General features: G+C 41.0%; 1 protein-coding gene across 4 annotated transcripts; it reads right to left on the reverse strand.

Moving 5' to 3' along the window:
- Positions 1 to 1,526: 1,526 nt before the first annotated feature.
- LOC142372171 (oxysterol-binding protein-related protein 6-like) lies at positions 1,527 to 17,194 on the reverse strand. 4 transcript variants are annotated; one of them, XM_075455014.1, is made up of 23 exons: positions 16,982 to 17,194; positions 15,938 to 16,155; positions 15,523 to 15,666; positions 14,793 to 14,846; positions 14,590 to 14,703; positions 13,333 to 13,482; positions 12,612 to 12,747; positions 12,330 to 12,448; positions 12,095 to 12,184; positions 8,948 to 9,104; positions 8,524 to 8,657; positions 7,357 to 7,449; positions 6,842 to 7,022; positions 6,662 to 6,736; positions 6,143 to 6,357; positions 5,902 to 6,039; positions 5,765 to 5,828; positions 5,604 to 5,682; positions 3,676 to 3,820; positions 3,390 to 3,540; positions 2,865 to 2,991; positions 2,638 to 2,760; positions 1,527 to 2,511 (listed from the first exon to the last, which is right to left on the reverse strand). In XM_075455014.1, the coding sequence occupies exons 2-23, from the start codon at positions 16,103 to 16,105 to the stop codon at positions 2,403 to 2,405; spliced, it is 2,766 nt and encodes a 921-aa protein (XP_075311129.1). In that variant the 5' UTR covers positions 16,106 to 16,155; positions 16,982 to 17,194; the 3' UTR covers positions 1,527 to 2,402. The 4 variants fall into 4 exon arrangements, with proteins under 4 accessions (XP_075311129.1, XP_075311128.1, XP_075311131.1 ...); XM_075455013.1 differs by having other exon boundaries at positions 6,623 to 6,736; XM_075455016.1 differs by having other exon boundaries at positions 6,623 to 6,736; positions 15,938 to 16,063; positions 16,982 to 17,074.
- Between the last annotated feature and the right edge of the window lie 2,017 nt (positions 17,195 to 19,211).

Below are 19,211 nucleotides of genomic sequence, written 5' to 3' on the forward strand. Positions count from 1 at the left end.
CTCATACGGCGAGTTTCAATACGTTTTTAGAAATAAGTGCAACACCGTTGCAGCAGCAAAAGTGTAAGTTTAAATGTAGTCCTTTGCAATCACAATAATATTACAGGGAAACTGCTTGAATGGTAGCCCATTCATTTATTTCATTTAGGTGCAATCCCGCAGGGGAGAAGCGCTCTTGGCAGCAGTTTAAGATGAAATCTAAAAACATTGTTCAAACAGGTGAGACCTCAGCATGGAGGCTCATTCTGATCATGTTTTACACTGTAAAATAAATATTAAGTGGCTATTTCACTGTGCAGCTGTTTTATCCCCAACATAATGCTGTTCTCACACACATAAATGTCTTCTCATCTATATCATGTTCTGTTAAATAATTAAGCCTATTTACACTAACACAGACTTCTACTGAGCCAACAGAAAGAAGGCAGATGCCCGTAAAACCGCCACCTCTGACGGAGGCAGAGCAGCTGGCCCTAAGCAGAATATTGGAGGCCAGTGGCTGAGGGAGTCCCTGGAGGGAGTCCACCCCCAACACACAAGGGCCTTTATAAAATATAATAGGCCTATAGATATATTTTTTAAGCCTATTCATACAAATATGTATTTGTCTTATGTCATTTTTTCTTTTGTCCCAACAAAATTCTGATGGTGCCGCTCAAAAAGATAATTGCCTGGAAATGCTAAAACATCTATGATAACCATCTCCTGATGAATATTTAATTCTCTGCGCAGTAATGCTGCTCCTTCATCCCCGGGATCGTTGTCTAAAGGACATGTTGGTGGAAACAGTCGCCTCCTGCTGTGCCTGATGGACTTTTAGAAGTAGAAGAACTCGCTCTGCTGACTGAATAAATGAGGAAATCAAATGGCTGAAAGAGGGCGGAGACAGAGAGAAACTCCAGGTTCACTGAGTAAAACCTGGTCCCGACCAGGTTAGGTTCAGAGAGTCTGTTACTACGGTAACTGACCGAGAGCTTAGAGTTTCCACTAAACCTGCTTTGTGAAACAGACCTCTGGATGACTCAGAACCGTCTGCTTCTAAATTCAGACAAAATATACCATAACCATCCATTATCTGCCGCTGGTCCGGGGATCGGGTCGCGGGGGCAGCAGCTTGAGCAGAGAGACCCAGACGTCCCTGTCCCCGGCCACTTCCTCCAGCTCTTCTGGGGGGACCCCGAGGCGTTCCCAGGCCAGCCGAGAAACATAGTCTCTCCAACGTGTCCTGGGTCCCCCCCGGGGCCTCCATAACCATGTGTTACTGTAATTCCTCAGCCAATAACCATTATTGTGGTTATTGGCTCTGTATGAATGGACTAATTTTTGAATTAATTGGATTTGATTATGATTACAATGAATTGAACTACACCATCACTAAGTGCCTTGAGATGACATTTGTTGTAATTTGACGCTATATAAATAAAACTTAATTGAATTTAAACAGAACTATCTAAAGCCTCAGTAAGCAACAGGTTTTTTTTTTTTTTTTTAAATTTGTAAAAAATAAATTAAAATCACTAAACAGATGATTATGGAAACTTTTATTTCAAGGGGAAAAAAAAAAAAAAAAAAAAAAAAAAAAAATATCCATAAGTGACATCAATAGAAATTGCATCAAGTGAGAACAAAAGAGCCTGACACAAGTCGGGCTTTTCAGCTCATTCCAGTGACATGAAGGTAAGTAGGCTAACATCGACGTACAGACATTCAATAAAAATGGCATCCCCATGTGCATCAACCAAAAATGAGAAATATTTTTCACACCTACTGTGACAAGTTTATACAATAGGACCTACCGAGACAGAAAGCTGGACAGTTCACCCATCAACCCATTGATCCATAAGAATGATTAGAAGAAAGGAAACACATTAAAACTGACACAGTTACATGTGATCTGTCATTCATCCCAACATACGGATAGATACTTCTATAGCAACTGAAACTAGAAGATTTGACCAGTAATTTTGTAAAAGAGTAGTCATTAAGGGTTTAGCATAGTGGAAGCTAATATTAGCTTTTTAACATTAAATGATTATAATTTATGTTTCCAATTGAGGAAGAGGAAGGCAAATGGAAGGAATAATATCAGCCTTTGTTCAAATAAGTCTTCATTGGTTCCTTAATGGCATGTCACCTCCAAATTGCATACAACCCCACCCCTTCAATAATAAAAATGTATGCATGCATATAACCACAAGGTTCATTCATGCTTCTAAAAACCTTTATGCCCAACATCCTCACAGTAAAAGCAGTACCGCATCTCTAAGTCAGTGTGCTTGCTGATCCAAGATGATTACATTTAATGTTTACATAAAGTGGACTACATATAAATCATTCCTCTTCATCACGTTCATAGGTGCTCTAGCTTGGTTTCATTTGACTATGACATTAAGGCTATTGTTCTACCACAAGTCTAGATTTTCAGTCTTGGCAAAGCCTGGGTCTTTGCGGAGCTTCCAGTAGGTTCCATTATACAGCCACACCTCTCTTCCAGCATCATCAAGGGCTTTGCTGTAAAAGAAAATGGATAAATAAATTTGATCGGCAAATAGCTAGCATCTATCCACCCATACCACAGGAATTATCCTTTAAAAATATTGCCATAACCCTCTTACCAATAATGTTAAATGTACTTACTTGAAAAACCTGGGGATGTGCTCCTCTCCTCTCTTAGCCATCTCCTTCCTTCTTTCCCTCTGCTTTTCTTCCACCCCATCCTTTGTCTTGTCTGCTTCTGCCACTTTCCCTTCCTCTAGGAGCCTGAGGAAAAGGGGGCACTGTTACAGTCAGAAATCAACAAGTGGGGTCAAAGAAGTGCTTTGGGAAAAAATTCTTCCAAATAAAGTATCAGTTGTGGTTTGCACCTCTGGTCTGGTCTGAATCGTGCATCTGTGGGTGGGAGGACAGCTTTCAGGTCTGCAGTCAGTTCATTCAGTTCTCTGGCGTAACGGGAGAAGCCATAGAACTGGAAGTGATCATCAGGCTGCACATCTGAACAGAAACAACAGTGTTTCCCAAAACTTTTTGGCGGTCATGTGATTCCATTTACAATTGTAATAAATCAACTATTTGCAGACTATAATAGAGGTTAACAGCTGTTAACCGTTAGTTGATACAAGCTCACGATGAGCGGATTAAATGAAAGAAGTTTTAGTGGGATTTGTTGGTGTCCTTATCTTTGTTCACTTTGCGATTTAAATAATCTGGATTTTAATTTGATTACAATTCATTGGTTTATGATTGTACTGTACCTTTAAAATGCCCTGAGATGACTTATGTTGTAGTTTGGCATTGTATATATCAAAAGTAAAATAATAATCTATAACTGCAATGATAGTACAGTATTTTGTGAGGACATTTCAGGACAGATTTAAAGCACTGCTACTCACTGGGTTTCCAGATGCACTTTGGTGTCGGCAGAGTGTCACAGAAGATGCCTTCATGCCAGAGGCCTCCAAAACGATGGACCACCTCTCCAGTCCGATCCAGAACCACACCCTGCACCTCATTCTTGCTGTTGTCTGAGCTCCAGTAGCGAGACTGGAAAATGGAAATCCAATGAAGCAGGGGACAAATACAAGTGTCTATGTGCATGAGATGGGCTTCCATTTGAAAGAGCAGTGACAGCTTGAAGAGGGATTGGCTACCCCAGAAAGAAATGACTGCGCTCTTAACCTTGACAAAGGTGATCTTGCAGGTGCACACATCACTCTCCGTGTTTCTGATGACCACCTCGCCATAGTGCTCCAACCAGCGCTGCTGACTCAACACGTTGTGGATACAGGTCACTGCCTTGTTCCATTCATAGTGATCCCCGTACCTGCATATAACAAAAATAAATAAATAAATAATAATAATAATAATATTGCTTGTTAAATCCTTTTGTGAATTTTTGCTGACTTTTTTTGTTCATCTCCCTCAAAATGTGCACCCAATCCTGGACAAGTGTGATACTGAACAACTCCAGTAGAAAATGACCTGAACGTTATGCAGATAATACATGTTACAGGGAACTTGCACAGCACGATCATAGTATATCAAAAACATGCTCATCAAAACGGTATCAGAAAAATTCCCATGGCTCCATTTTTTAGACTGTTATTTTGGTTTGCCTTTATACTTCATGAGATGGATTTCTTCTAAAAGGTGTAAACATACCAGGAGGGAAGCTACCTGCTGTTTACTGTCATAAAGCAAAAGTATAAAAAGACATTTCTTTGTTACATTTCCTATTTGACATATTTAGGTTGGTCTTGGAGACCATGTGCAGCTAACAGCCATCTGCTCAGTTGCTTGCTGTACATTTTTACAACATTATTGTTCTTACTAGTTCAATGGACCTGGTCATGTATACCCCTGCAACGTTTTGTCCACCTGCATCTAAAGCAGGTGGACAAACAGCCAAAATACTGGACAGATGCATCGATGATCTGGGCCTTTACTTGTATGTTCATGCATTTAGCAGAAGCTTTTATCCAAAGCAACTTACAAATGAAAAAAACAAATCTAACATTACAGCAAACATCAAAGCTAACAATAAAAATGAGCTACATAGAAGGAAACCACCAGTCAGACTGTCAGAGGGGACAGGGTAGAGATAGAGTGCAGACATAGAGGGAAGTACAGAAAGATAAAGTGCAGTGGCGGGGTAGGGAAGCACAGGGTCAGTGCAGGATAGGAGATACTCTCTGAAGAGCTGGGTCTTCAAGAGTTTCTTGAAGATATTCAGGGACGTCCCTGTTCTGGTAGTGCTCGGCAGGTCATTCCACCATCGTGGAACGACACATGTAAAGAGTCTGGATTGTCTTCAGTGTGGTATAAGCACTGCTAGACGACAATCCTGTGACGACCGGAGTGACCGAGTTGTGACGTAAGCCTTTGCGAGAGCATTCAAGTAAATGGGAGCCGTTCCATTTAGCACTCTGTAGGCTAACATCAGGGACTTGAATTTGATGCGGGCGGCTAAGGGTAGCCAGTGGAGCTCAATGAACAGAGGGGTGATGTGTGCTCTTTTAGGCTGATCGAAGACCAGATGCACCGCCGTGTTCTGGACCATCTGCAGAGGTTTCACAGCACAGGCTGGGAGACCAGTTAGGAGAGCGTTGCAGCAGTCAAGGCGGGAGATGAGCATAGACTGCACCAGGAGCTGGGTGGAGTGTTGGGTTAGGTATGGCCTGATCTTTCTTATCTTTAACAATGCAAAGTGGCATTGATCGAGCAACGGAGGCAACGTGATCTTTAAGGGTTAGTTGGTCATCAATCATGACACCCAAGTTTCTAGCTGCCTTTGATGGAGCAAGAGATAGGGATTCAGTTTGGATGCAGATGCTGTGGTGTATGGTTGGTTTGGCTGGAAAGACGAGCAGTTCAGTTTTAGAGAGGTTCAGTTGGAGGTGAAGGGCTTCCATCCATGTCGATATGTCAGAGAAACAGAGTCTGAGATTCGTGCTGAGACCGTGTGGTGGTGTGTGCATACCTGGATAATTATGCTTGCATGAAAACATTGATGTGGTTATACATGCTACAGCTAAACTTCTCAACCATAAGACTCCATTACCTGCATTATCATATGACTAGTGTAGTTAATACCAACAGTGACTCACTTGGGGAGGGCAACATTGACCAATCCTGAAGAGATTATCTCTACCGATTTTCCCCAAAACTTGTTCTTCCATCTCTGATCTTCAAGAACAGAAACAGTGGCATATTCACTCAATGCAGATCAGATGAATCCATCATTCAGAAATAAATAAACTGCTCCTACCTTGCCAGAAAGTGAAGTTTTCTGAGTGTGCGTGGCAGGCAGAGATGGGTGGGTGATGGCTGACCTACCAACATAGCACAGCATTGCAGTCTGTTCTTAAACAGATATTGAATTAGTATGTCCTCATTAATGGTTACCTGCTCGCTGACATAATGGAATCCTCTGTCTTCTCTTTGATTCTCATACGTTTCTCCAAGGACAGGGTTGAAGGGTTTATAGCGATTTCTCCAGGATGCCCAGGCATAACCAGAGATGGAAAAAGCTCCTACATAAACCTAGAAACATGTACAGTTCTTCTCAATCTTTAAATGAAACTTGTACCTGGCTCAATTTTATCTCAGCTCCAACCTTTTAAGATTTAAAGTGAACCAAACTCACCATTCTCTCATAAGGATCATCAGTACGGTTGGCAATATCCAGCAGCTCAGAGTACTCTAGCTCTTCACTAAGTCTCTGAAGCAAAGACACTGGCTCATTTAGAGCCACTGGCATGGAGATTCTGGACAGGTCATTTCCAATGTTATTGTACAGGATGTTCATAATGCCAATGTGGCTGTTGTCTGCTCCTGGGGAGGGGAGGGTAGTGCGACGACCTGGATTGGAGCAACACAAAAATGCTGGGTATTCAAGGATGCTTAATTACCTCAAGAAAAAAAAGAAACAAACCACATCCCAAATGAAAATGAGAATGTTTTGGGTCATTTTCATGAACATGTGGGCACAGCTGCCCTATGGAGCCAGTGACACAACATGTGTACCTCAAATCTGTTTATTGATCCAGTGTATATACAGATCTGATTGGCTGCATGGTCCAGCATCACTGGACTAGCTAAAAACACTTAACTATTTTTTCCTCACTTGTATAACTGCCACATAATTTTGACGTAGATACGCTACCAGTATCGGTAAGCACAATGCTGGATCTGTCAGCTGTGCTCCTCAGACTGGCTCTGTAGTTCAGGGTAGCAGTGGCTAAAAGAAGGGAGAAGAATGTTAGTTCCCCGGTCTGCTTTTATTTTCATTGGAATCAATCTTACTATCACAGTGGTGGTTCTGGTAAAAAACAAAAACACTCACAGTGTCCCTCTTCAGGCTCTGAGTTACTGGTGGTGGTGATGTCACTCAGGCCCGACTCATCTGAAGCCTCAGCCTCTGATGAGGTCTCGCACACTATTACCTCACTGGCATCAAAGTACTCTGCCATGGATTCAGCCACTGAGGGCGCACGAAAACTGTGACGACTCATAGATGGTGTCCTCTGCATGGAAGCCCAAAGCAAAGCAGTAAGAAGATTTGGACCAAAGCCGCATTTTTAACATTCAAGTGTCCACACTATGAACAGACATAGCAGAGAGCAGATGCACTCAACTGAAGTTCTAACTGGGTTCTAAGTGGAATTCTCCAAACCGAGTGAGTAAGGTCAGCGACACCAACCACCACTCATACAACTGTCATTCATTTGCAAAAACTTGTTTTTCCAAAATAAGCTTGTGCAAGCCATCAGTGATTTTGGGACACATTTCAGAATTGCGATTACACAATGAAAATTAATGCAAATGACTGAAAGCAGGACTAAAACACACAGTACACACCTGATCTGGACAGACGGTGCAGAAGGATTCTTCAGTAGAGTCAGAGGACAGGGAAAATGAGTGGACTTTGGTCAGATGGGACTGAATGTCAAGCTACATGCACGCACACACACAAGCCATGCAGGACAAATGCAGAAGAAACAGTAAATGAATGGGATGCCCAGCAGACTCCACACCACTCAGCACAGGTGGGAATTATTAGCACCATCTCAATCCTCTACCCGTTTTTCCCCCCTCTAAAATTCATAAATAAATATATGACAACAAAGGCTTTCTACTGCATCATGTTGGATGTGTAAAGATTTAGCGGAAAACAAATAGTCTAAAATATTTTGACAAGCCACTTTAGTTTTACACCAAGTGAGAGATTCATGTTACCACAGGAGGAGAGGCTCACACAAATATTCAGTTTAAATGCGTTGTATCATGTGCTGTGTATAACTCCATGCCTCATGATGCAGCCCCACTACTGCTTTGTTCAAAGTGTTTTACATATAGTTACATTTTTAACTTTTAAGTACATTGGACAAAGCCTCAGTTAAAACTATCCTAAACAATGCATTAGTTATTTATGTCTATATCTAATAATTGGTTCATTCAAAATAGTCACTCAAGATCACAACTTCTTGGAAACCTCCGACTTGTTGCTCAAACTTAACACAAGTCGATAGCTAGCTGCCAGGAAACCAACAAAAGTAAAGCCCAAATCACAGAAAATGAGAATGCTTCAAACATGCACCACATTTACAGGAAACAAGTTGAGATGGGATCTCCTACAACACCAAGCCAACACCAAGCCAAAGGAGTTCCTGAAAACCGTCTCAGCAGGAAACCAACTCGCCCTCAGCTCACAACTGCTGTCTTAGTGCGAGACAACAATCTTTATCCACGTGTGAGTGTGCAAAGAGGGAGAGACGTCCTGAGGTGTGTTCCCTCATGTCTTAACTGCGATGTGCATGTCCTACCCAGAAACAGCCCAAACCTGCTCAACGGTTTCACACAGAAACAATGAGGCCAGATCCTCCCTGTTTGTGCAGATCTTACAGGTAGATACCAATACTCTGTGCTAATAATAAGCCCCAAAACTCAAAGGAAAAGGATGTCATAAAAGACCGAGTCTAGTTGTGATTGAATGGAGTTTTTTTCAGCTTTGGGTGTGAGTGTTACCTCAGACATGGTGCTGCAGAGAGTGGCAAGCTGCTGGGACGTGCTCTGTCTCAGGTCTGGGCCGGTCCAAGCCTGCCTCACCCTCTCCCTTTCCAAGGTTAAAACTTCATGAATGGACTTCAGAGAAGTGTGGACTGCAACACAATATCCATGCAATTTAGTTTTTTTATTTTAAAACCAGTGGCTGATTTCAGTTGATGAACCGATACAACAAAAGGAAAAAAAAAAAAAAAAAAAAAAAAAAAACTGAATCCTGCTAAGAAACAGTCAATCCAATCTCTCAATGACATTGCTGACTTTGATAAATGTTATTTAGCATGCACAAATGGTGTGAATATTGTTACTTTTTTTTTTATATATATATATACACACACAACAATCTTAAATCATCAAAAATAAAATAGAAAAGCTGGGAAACCCTTACCCCTCTGAGAAACGGTGCAGATGTCCTGATGGAGCTTCTTGCCCTCGGGTGAGGTGACTTGAGGGTTTGACAACTGAGAATAGACGTAGTCTGGGATGGACTGAACAGACGCCCCCAAACCTGAGCTGCAGTTGGTACTCAGGTGACTTGATGTGAACTACGTAGGACCACAGAATAAGAATGATCCTACATATTTATAAACCAAAGCTAAACTAGCTTAAACCACTCTTCCACCATTCCAACCCCTTGATGAGTCTATATGCTAAAGGATTTATCAGATGCATCATTTTTAATAGTTGTGGGACAGTGAACCGTCCTTCAATAACATTTCACATCGGTAGGGCATTTTTTTTAAATCCGACACCATTATGAGAGTAGTTACTTTCTAGAATCTTTTTCTTGCAAGCGTGCAACCTGAACAGTCAACACTGTTAATGGACTGCACTGCATCTTAAGTCTTGCTTAAGACTCAAGGTGCCATATAACAAGGTGTATTTTTTAATCTTTGTGGTGATTCTCCATTGGCATAAATCATTTACTAGCCCCTTACCCCAACCACCACAGCTTAAACCTTAAAGTCAACATTAACCATAAAACCATGTTTTGACCCCCAAAAAGCCCTTTAAAAAGGTGAGGCCCACTATTTGGTCCCAAGTACACAAGAATAAAGGCAATGGGTGTAGTTTAGGGTGCAGTAAGTCACTTGAGGATATGTCACGGAGCAGTGAAGACAGAAAATCAAACCAAAGACCATTAGATTGACAGAGCACACTCTCCCCTAAAATACTTCAACTGGAAGTCTCATTAAATTCCGCTGTCAGCCAAAAAAATAAATAAAAAAAAATGCACTGCATCTCATCCCAGGCAGGAGACAACCCTCGTCTTGTCTTTTGGAACTTTCTGTTTCTTTGAAAGCGTGTCAAACTTTTTAATTAAATGAGTTAAAAGTTGTCATTGTTAGCATAATGGGAGCTCAACTATGAGTGTTTTCCCTTTTAAAAAAGTAAAATGTATTCACCTTTAGATAAAGAGTTCTCCTGTTGCTCAGGTTCAGCTTTGTTAAGAACAGGGTTCTTTGCTGGGCAGTTCAGTAATCTCACTTAGTGGATTTCAAACATTTATGTCAGCTGGATAATTATTTGTAAAATTAAAATAACTAAATCTAATCACATATTGGAATATTCTTAGGTCCCAGATGAGAATTTTAATCAAATAATTAACGAAACTAGGTTAATATAATACCCGTTTGTTGAGCTATTCTCATTTTGTTCAGTGTAAAAAAAACAAACAGATATTCCAGGAAAAGTAGAGAAGAGGAGGAAGATGTCAAAAATGAGAGTTAACATTAAGTGGAGCATATGATGTCTTCGTCAAAGATGGGACTCACTAAATCTCATTTAGATTTCATTCCAGTTTGTAACTTGCAGACTGAATCCCATCTTATCCAATCATGGAGTTACTTCCAAATTAAGAGAACAGCCAACAGTTTACATTATTGGATGGTTTATTCCAATAATATATATCAGGCCTACATGTTTTACCGTAGTAACACCTGCCTACCTTGTCGTCATGTTGATTGCCTGATTAGTTGTGCTACAACAGTGTGCAGAGCAGGGTTGTACAAAATTGTAAAGAATTCAAGTCAAGAAAAGAATTTGAATTGACTCCGCCCTACAGGAAGTGGAATCGAATTCATTGCAATTCAGAGAAATTCCTTCTTCTCACATCAGTGAGAATGTGATACTTTTAACATACATTTTTCTTCCAAATGGAAGTAGAGACACTCATTATGCACACATTCTTAATATTGAATAATTAGCAATATCTTCATTTCCAAGTAATCAAATTAAACAGTTTTGGTAAATACAATTATTCATATTGTAATCATATGTAATATGTACTGTAAAGCCTCTACCTCTGGACATACTGTTAAATACACCTCAATTATGTATCATGAAATTCTTTGAATTTAATGGAATTCCAATTCTACATCCTGCAATTCTGCTTCCTGTTTGCAATCTCAATTCAAATTGAATGGGAATTTAGGGGTCATTCTCAATTCAAGACAGAATTTTGTACAACCCTGGGGCAGAGGCACTGGACTGCTGTCGTTGGGGGCTCTCACATGCTAGCATTTTGGCTCTAGAATACTTTGGAGACCACAGACTACAAAAGTTGTTGTGAGTACTGAGAGCTGCTGGAATGGATTTGATCAATCTACAGACAGAAATAGATGTTTACTGTAAAAAAAACAAACAAAAAAAAAAAAACAATTGCAATGCTTCATTTTAGGGTAACACTAGAAAAGTTTGAACTTCAAAACAAGTCAAAATAACCTAGTTTCAAAGTACACCACCCTTTGTTTGCGCCTAGGGGCTGAGATACAGAAATGTGCAACTGTTACCTAGCCCTGTGGGCTTTTGATAGATTCTTTGTTACCTCTTCTGGAACAAAGCATAAATAAATCATGTGTATGGCTGTACAAGTTCAAGGCTCACACAGAAATGTTAATCGCAGTGGTGTTACATCCTATACCTGTAGGAGGAGCCAAAAAGCTTAATGAGTGTCACTTTAATAAAGCATACACCTGCACAGTTACCAACACCTTCCTGAAGAAAAGGATGACTCGCCCCAAGTGTCACATTATAATCTACACTATATTCTACTGGTTTCCCCTCAAACACTGGTGATGAGTACAGGCGGGGCCTTTCATATCCATTCATTGATGATTCTAGACATTTTGTTGGGTATAACAGCAGTTTAGGAGTAGACACTAAGGAGCAACTGATACGCCGTCTGTACCACTGAGCCTTGTAATTTGCATTGTTACATTAAGAATTGATGCTTTAAGATTCCTTGACACCAATAACATCAATGTGTACCAAAGCTATGCTTTAAAGCTTTAACATTTCCAGGACTACCACACAAAGCAACTTTAACATATCCAATAATATCAAATATTTAGAATTTCTCCATCATGTAGATTCACCTTTTACCAGGAAAATGACAGAATTAAGGACCGAGGTTAAAAGTCTTGGTTAAGTTTCCACAAAAAAAAAAACAAACAAAAAAAAAACCACATCTTTCAATGAGCGTATATTCTCTCCGTCATGCTAAATAATGATTGAGCACATTTAAAACTCTTACCATTCCCCCCATGGCTTCAACACGAGACAAAGTCCTGGAGTGGCCCAAGACCTTCCCCGTCTTTCTTTTGGGTTTCTCTAGGGACAGGTTCTTTAAAGAGAGGTGGAGGTAGACAAACATTCTAGGGTTAGAGTTAGGGATCCCTACCCTGAACATTAGCTTACATCTATAAATGTGAAGGATTCAAATAAATGATCCATTTTTCACTGGAAAGAGGACCAGAGTTCTTCCTCACCTGCATGCTGATTCGCATCTCCAGGTCCGTGTTTGTGATTGGCAGGCCTCCTTCCAACCAGTGGAGCCTCTGTATTAGCTGAGCCAGTTCCGTCAGCTCTGCCTGACAACGTAACAGGTCTGAAAGTAATCACCAGTCAGAGAAGGAGAGAACAGACCGGTTAGTCTTCATTTAGGATAGAAGCAACATGTTTATGGGCTGGATTCCCTATTGTACATTAGGAGGAAACATGGTTGCCAACCAAGCTTCCCTTTGTGGATACACATTACATGTAGCCCTCACCGCTGGAGGTAGCATCAATATCATGGGTCTGCTGCAGCCAGGCTGACACCTTGCTGGTCACACCTGGATGAGAGGGGACCGGGGCAGGGCTTGCCACCTCTGGATGGTATACAGATGCTGAGCTATATTGAGGAGGCTGGAACCAAAAATAAGGATTGAAGTCATTGAAAAGACATGACATGTCATGAGAGAAACTTGGACATGTTACAAAACAGAGGCCATGTGTATGCCTACTCAGATTGTGAAATTTAAATAAGACACTGAGGGTGAAACCATGACCATGACGCCAATAATCAGAGCAAGATCAGTATACCGCCGATTCCATGTCTTTGTACTTCATCTCTGCTTGGTCTGTTATGGCTGAAGTCACATTTTACCAGCGTCTCAAGGTTCAGCTCCGTTTCGATATGGGGAAAGAAATTTAACCCAATGTGGAGACTAAAGCTTTCCACTTTAACAACATGTACAACATGTGTATATTATGAAGTGCTCTCTTTAAATGCATCAGGCTCACAAAGGCAGGATGAACCACAGGCTGCTGTGTTGGATCGTAAGGATGTAGCAACGTGTCCCTAACTATCTGGGATCCTGTTTTTATGAAGGAAATGAAAACTGCTACTCAGTGGGACGACATCAGCAAACAAGTTTAGGTTTGGGGTAGAAAAAAAAAAAAAAAAAAAAAAGTAGGTGACATTTTACTGAAACAGCAATCTGGACTCACCGTTGCTCTGCTCTGCTGGGAGAGCGAGCTCTGGCCCAAGGAAAGAGCATGAAGCACTCCACGATGAACACTCATTGCTTCATTTTTTCGAAAAACACGGTGGGCGCACAGCTTGGTCAACCATATGTAGAAGATGTCACTGCTCTTTGCCTAACAAGGAGAAAGGGAGAGAACAAAAGAGGACAGTGGAACTGAGACATTGGGAATTATAGTAAATGTCCGTTTAACTGAACACTAAGGCTACATTTACACTGCAAGTCTTGATGCCCAGATCTGATTTTTTTGCCTAAATCCGATTTTTTAACGTGTGGTTACACATACTTTAATAATGTGACTCATATCTGATTCACGCGATTACACTTGCCTATCACCTGAAACATGGCGCATGCCTACTTCAGTGTTTACCAAACTCTGCTGCTGAGGCAAAGGGACGACGTTGACATCGGTGTGATGCTAGTGTTGCGGTACATGAGAAGTTTGCCCAACATTGGCAGGATTTTAAGGAGAGAAGGAGGAAAAGGGCCATTATTGCCTCCTCAGCTGTTCAGAGGAGCGTCTGGCTGCGAGACCGATCCCAGGACTGCTGGGAGAATGTTGTGGCGGGCTTTGATGAAGAGCAGCGGGTCAGCAATTTTAGAATGAGCCGACAAACTTTTGATATGCTGTGCGAGAGTTTGTCCCCATTCTTCTCCTACCAAGACACCACATATCGAAGGGCGATTCCACTGAAAATGCGTGTCGGTGTCGCTCTTTGGTGCAGGCTATCGCACATTGGCTCACCTATTTGGCATTAGCAACGCATCAGTGTGCCTGATTGGAAACAACTTCTGCCAAGTCGTGCGAGACGAGCTGTGGCATCGGTACATACAGCTTCCACGAGCTGATGAGCTACAGAACGTCCTCCGAAGTTGACGTGTGGAACACAATGTGTAAGAATATCCGATCTGCCTGTTCACACGGCAGTCGCATCGTCACATATCCGATTCGTATCTGATACATTTCCACATATGAAGGAGGCCTGTATCCGATCTCAAAATATCCGAATGCATGCGTCCTTGTCCTATTTACATGGTCAAAAAACATATCCGATCTGTGTCACATGAGAGCAAAAAAAAAAAAAAAAAAAAAAAAATTGGGTAACATTTAACTGACAGTGTAAATGTAGCCTAAAGAACATCCAGAAACCTGCTTTAAACTTGAGAAATCCTCTGCCGTCAGTTTGGAATCCCTCAGATAACAGCTCCTGTATGTGCTCACCTTCATGTGGTAGAGGTTGTCTCCTGCATCCAGGTCTATGCGTTTGGACTTCTTGTTCACAGACATGACGGCCAGGCTGACATCCAGAGAGCCATGGAGCTTCCCCCTCTGGATCTGCAACACAGCAGCAGAGTGCAGCTCGTTTTCTGTACCTCCTTTCTAATATCCGATAAAAATAAAACACTATTCTGTTGATGACTCACATCTTGCTGTGTCTTGGAGTACTTGAGAATTCCTCTTTCCAACTGGAAGTACCTCTGAGGGGAACACATAATGAAGTGTTAGAGATAAAATGATTCATCTTCCTCTGATGTACAATCAGCAGCTTTAAGTGTTTATTTGTAAAGCACTTTGAATGGCCTTGTGTACCAATAGTACTCTACAAATAAATTTGCCTATTTTTTTTTTTTTTTGGCAAAGGATGTGAAACACTTCTTTTTGCTTTGCTGTGTTTTATGTTCCTGCAAACTGAACCAGCTTGGGTTTTGGATTGATGCCAGTCTACACTGCTAGTTTAGGGTTGGGTTAGGGAGCTGGACAAAGTATGTCTAAATTTGCCTCAACTCCACTAATATGGATTCAAAATTAAAATCAAAGAGACCTTTTTTCAAAGCGTTGCCCTCACTTGAACTTAAAAGGGTTTACTAAAAATGTTGCTTTAACTGTGGAAGCATATAATTCACAAAGAAACAAAGAATTGCCATCTTAAGCACCCTTAAAGAACCTCTGAGAATGCTTCTTCCTCCAACACACCCAACTCACACCTAGTTTCCCTTTTACATGGATTTAAAACTTAATACTTTCACCACAGTTTCTGGCTGTGCTGCAGCTTCAGTGTCAGTCCTCATGTGTAAACTGCTTTGGATAAAAGCCTATGCTCAATGAAAAGATCTTAAAATATGAGCATTTATTTGATAGGGATTTTGCCCTCACCTTGTGCCAGCCTTTAAGGGGGTACTTCCTCCTCTTCATCAAATAGCCCTCACAGATCCCGGGGATACTCAGGTCCAGAGAGGAGCCGGGAACTGAACAACCTTCAAAGTTCTGCAAGTCATCCATCACCTCCCAGTGACGAGACTGGCAAAAACAAAAAAAAAAAACGTTTCCATAGTTACGAGCTGTCCCAGATTACAGAAAGCTTTTAATCTTAGATGCGAGTCAGTCTTTTCTCTTTCATCTACCTCTGGACATACTCACTCTTAATTTGAGATTTCTTTATGAAAGAAAGTAAAACACTTGGGAAAAAGATAAATGCTTAAATCTCTCATGAATACACACAACTCAAAACTAAACAGAGATAGATTTTTTTAAAATTGGTTCATTTTACACCAATATGAGCTTTTCTTGCCTGCTTTGACTGTTTGGATGAGCCAGTGCTGCTGTTCCGTGAGTGGCCTGGTTTGAATGTGCTGGCGGGGGATTTGTCCAGACAGCTGATGACTGACTGGCTGCTGCTGGCAGTGGGTGGACACACCTGTGGGTCCATGGGTGCAATGTAATGAGGAAAGCTTTGCATAGTGAGAGATGAACGTCAGGGAAAGCTGCAGCTCATGGCAAAATGCAGCACTGTGGAGGTAAACCAAAAGTAGAAATATTACATGTTCAAGCAGACTGAAAGTCGTCTTCATTTCAAAGTGAGAGGTTACTGGTGCTACTGATAGCATTACCGGTCTTACACTGAGTAGGAATATGAAAAGGATTTTTTTCACCACCCAAAATCACTTCAATGTGCAAGTGTGCCGATTAAATGAAAGTCTTTAGCCAAAGGTGATAATGCTTTCCTAGTGTGGAACATTTACATACTGTTAATTATGTGTGATCAAGATAAAAAAAAAAAAGTAGCTTAATTGAGACAACTAACTTTAGCTTCAGTTTTTGGCTGCTGTGATCTAGTTTAGAATTCATTTCCAATTTCTGAGCAGCTCTGCATTGAATGATATACAATAATAGTCACATTCATCAAAAAAAAAAAAGATCTAAGGTGAAACCCAGTCAACAGATGGAGAGGGAAAGACAAAAGCATTCCCTGCTCTCAGTCAGCAGGTGAGAAACAGCCTGGAAGAGGAAGCAGTCCTTGTTGAAATTCCAGTCTGCAGTTTATAGAAGTTAGACCAGATTCTGGCAGTTTCTAACTGGTGGCAGGCAGCCACATGTAATCACATGATACACTACAGAAAAAAATGTTTTTCTCTTTACGTTTGGTGTAGTTATATCTGGGTCCTCATTTCCTCCTGAAATCCTCAACCACACATTTGGCTTCCTCTGCCACATATAAAGATCTATCAACAACAAACTGGGCTTGAACAAAACATTACATTAAGCTCATATATGTCCACCACCTCCAAATGAGAAGAAAGGAAAAGGCAGGAGACAGATTTCAAATGAAACACACCTGTGCTGTGGAATCTCTAACAAGCTGCTCCTGTGTGCTCCTCAGAGAACTCCTCCAATCTGCTTTCAAACACGCAGATCTGCAAAAAAGGCCCTAGTTCACTCTGAAAATGAAATCCTACCACCAGATGACAGGCCTTGGAGCTGGAGCTGTGTTCCTCAGTGTTGCAGGGAGCAGTGCCACACCTGAGTGATGACTCGTTTGTCAGAGCTGCGCCTATCAAAGCCAACAGGTATGTGGGCGGGGCCTCTGCCTCAGCAAACAGGCCCGTCAACTCCGTCATCACCGGGACGTTTGTTATCAGTACATGCACAGCAGAAAGAGAAAATTCTGAACCACAAAAGCAGACGCAGGAAACAATGTGTGCACATTTCAGGCCAAATTAAATTGAGCAAGTTTCATGGAGAGCCAAATTCCCTTTGAACCCTCGACTCGTGTCAGTTTATTCTTGCTGCACAACAAAATTTTGTTGTGAAATTTGAGAATAATTCCAATCCAATCCTCACACATTTATCTCCATCGTTGGCCTGTTTAATCATCAGGAACACACAGAATCCTTTTTTTATCCCCACATATACATTCCTCCAGCCAAATACTGAAGATACTCCAACATGTGCATCATTTCCTCCTGTTTGAGCAGTGGCTGATGAAAAAATAGTAGAAATTAATGAGAATTTCTCGAAGTTAGTATTCATTTGTGAAAAAAAATGTCTAAACAAGTTTGGGTTTTACCACCTGGGGCAAATACCTTTCTCCTGCAGCTCAGGGGGAAGGTATTTTAAAGGTTGCTGCTTTGACTCCCATCTTTCTCGGACCCCTTGTTGATCGATGTTTGGTTCTGAGATGCAGTGGCTTGTACTGTAAAAGCTCTTTAGGTGGGCAGCCAGACTAGTATAGCACTTGATAAGTTATGGGGTAAGAAATCGATCAAAAAGAAACGTGCATCCGTGCAAGTAAGCCGCGCATATTTGGGAAATGTGTGCGTCTTTGGTTGTAGTTGAGCATAACATAAATATGTGCAATCTCTAAAAATGAGTCCATCTGTGTTTATAATGGGTTGTGTTTTGATATTTGTCAAAATGCGAATTGAAAAGTTACGAATTCAAAAGTTACGAATACGAATTTCTCAAGTGCAGGAAAGGGGACAAAAATACATCATCGCTGACGTCATCACGTCACAGGCATCACCAGCAGAAGAAAATTCGATCACCCCATCAGCGCGGCCGGTGATACTAGAACATATTTTGACTTCGACCACAGTGCGGACTCTATATTACTCTATATTTACTATACTATACTATACTAGTAAATATTTACTGGATTGTGTTTGTGATTTAAAGCATGACACAACAAGGGGCTTCAGCAGCGGATGAACCTGTAAGTTAAAGATATTTTCCCATTATTTTTTGTGTATGAAATGCGCTGTGAATAAACTTGGCATGTTTATCTAGGTAGGTGAGGTAGTTCATGGTGGTAACCACTTAAATCCTACATAAGAGGGGAAATTGTGACAAGTAATGGTAGGATTAAGTTGACAAGTGCATGCGAAATCAAATGTATAGCCTATCCTAATAAACTACGATTGCTGAACAGGAGGACGACGTACAGCTTTAAGTTTATTCGCAGCGCATTTCATACACAAAAAATAATGGGAAAATATCTTTAACTTACAGGTTCATCCACTGCTGAAGCCCCTTGTTGTGTCATGCTTTAAATCACAAACGCAATCCAGTAAATATTTACTAGTATAGTATAGTATAGTAAATATAGAGTAATATAGAGTCCGCACTGGTCAAAGTCAAAATATGTTCTAGTATCACCGGCCGCGCTGATGGGGTGATCGAATTTTCTTCTGCTGGTGATGCCTGTGACGTGATGACGTCAGCGATGACGTATTTTTGTCCCCTTTCCTGCACTTGAGAAATTCGTATTCGTAACTTTTGAATTCGTAACTTTTCAATTCGCATTTTGACAAATATCAAAACACAACCCATTATAAACACAGATGGACTCATTTTTAGAGATTGCACATATTTATGTTATGCTCAACTACAACCAAAGACGCACACATTTCCCAAATATGCGCGGATTACTTGCACGGATGCACGTTTCTTTTTGACCGATTTCTTACCCCATAATAAGTACAGTCCATTTACCATTTCATCTTAAGAGGCTTAGGGGATTGCTTTTTAAGAGTTTGTGAAATAAATAATCAAATATTATTTTCTGA

Source organism: Odontesthes bonariensis, chromosome 21 (assembly GCF_027942865.1).
Source record: "Odontesthes bonariensis isolate fOdoBon6 chromosome 21, fOdoBon6.hap1, whole genome shotgun sequence".
Classification (NCBI taxonomy): Eukaryota; Metazoa; Chordata; class Actinopteri; order Atheriniformes; family Atherinopsidae; genus Odontesthes; species Odontesthes bonariensis.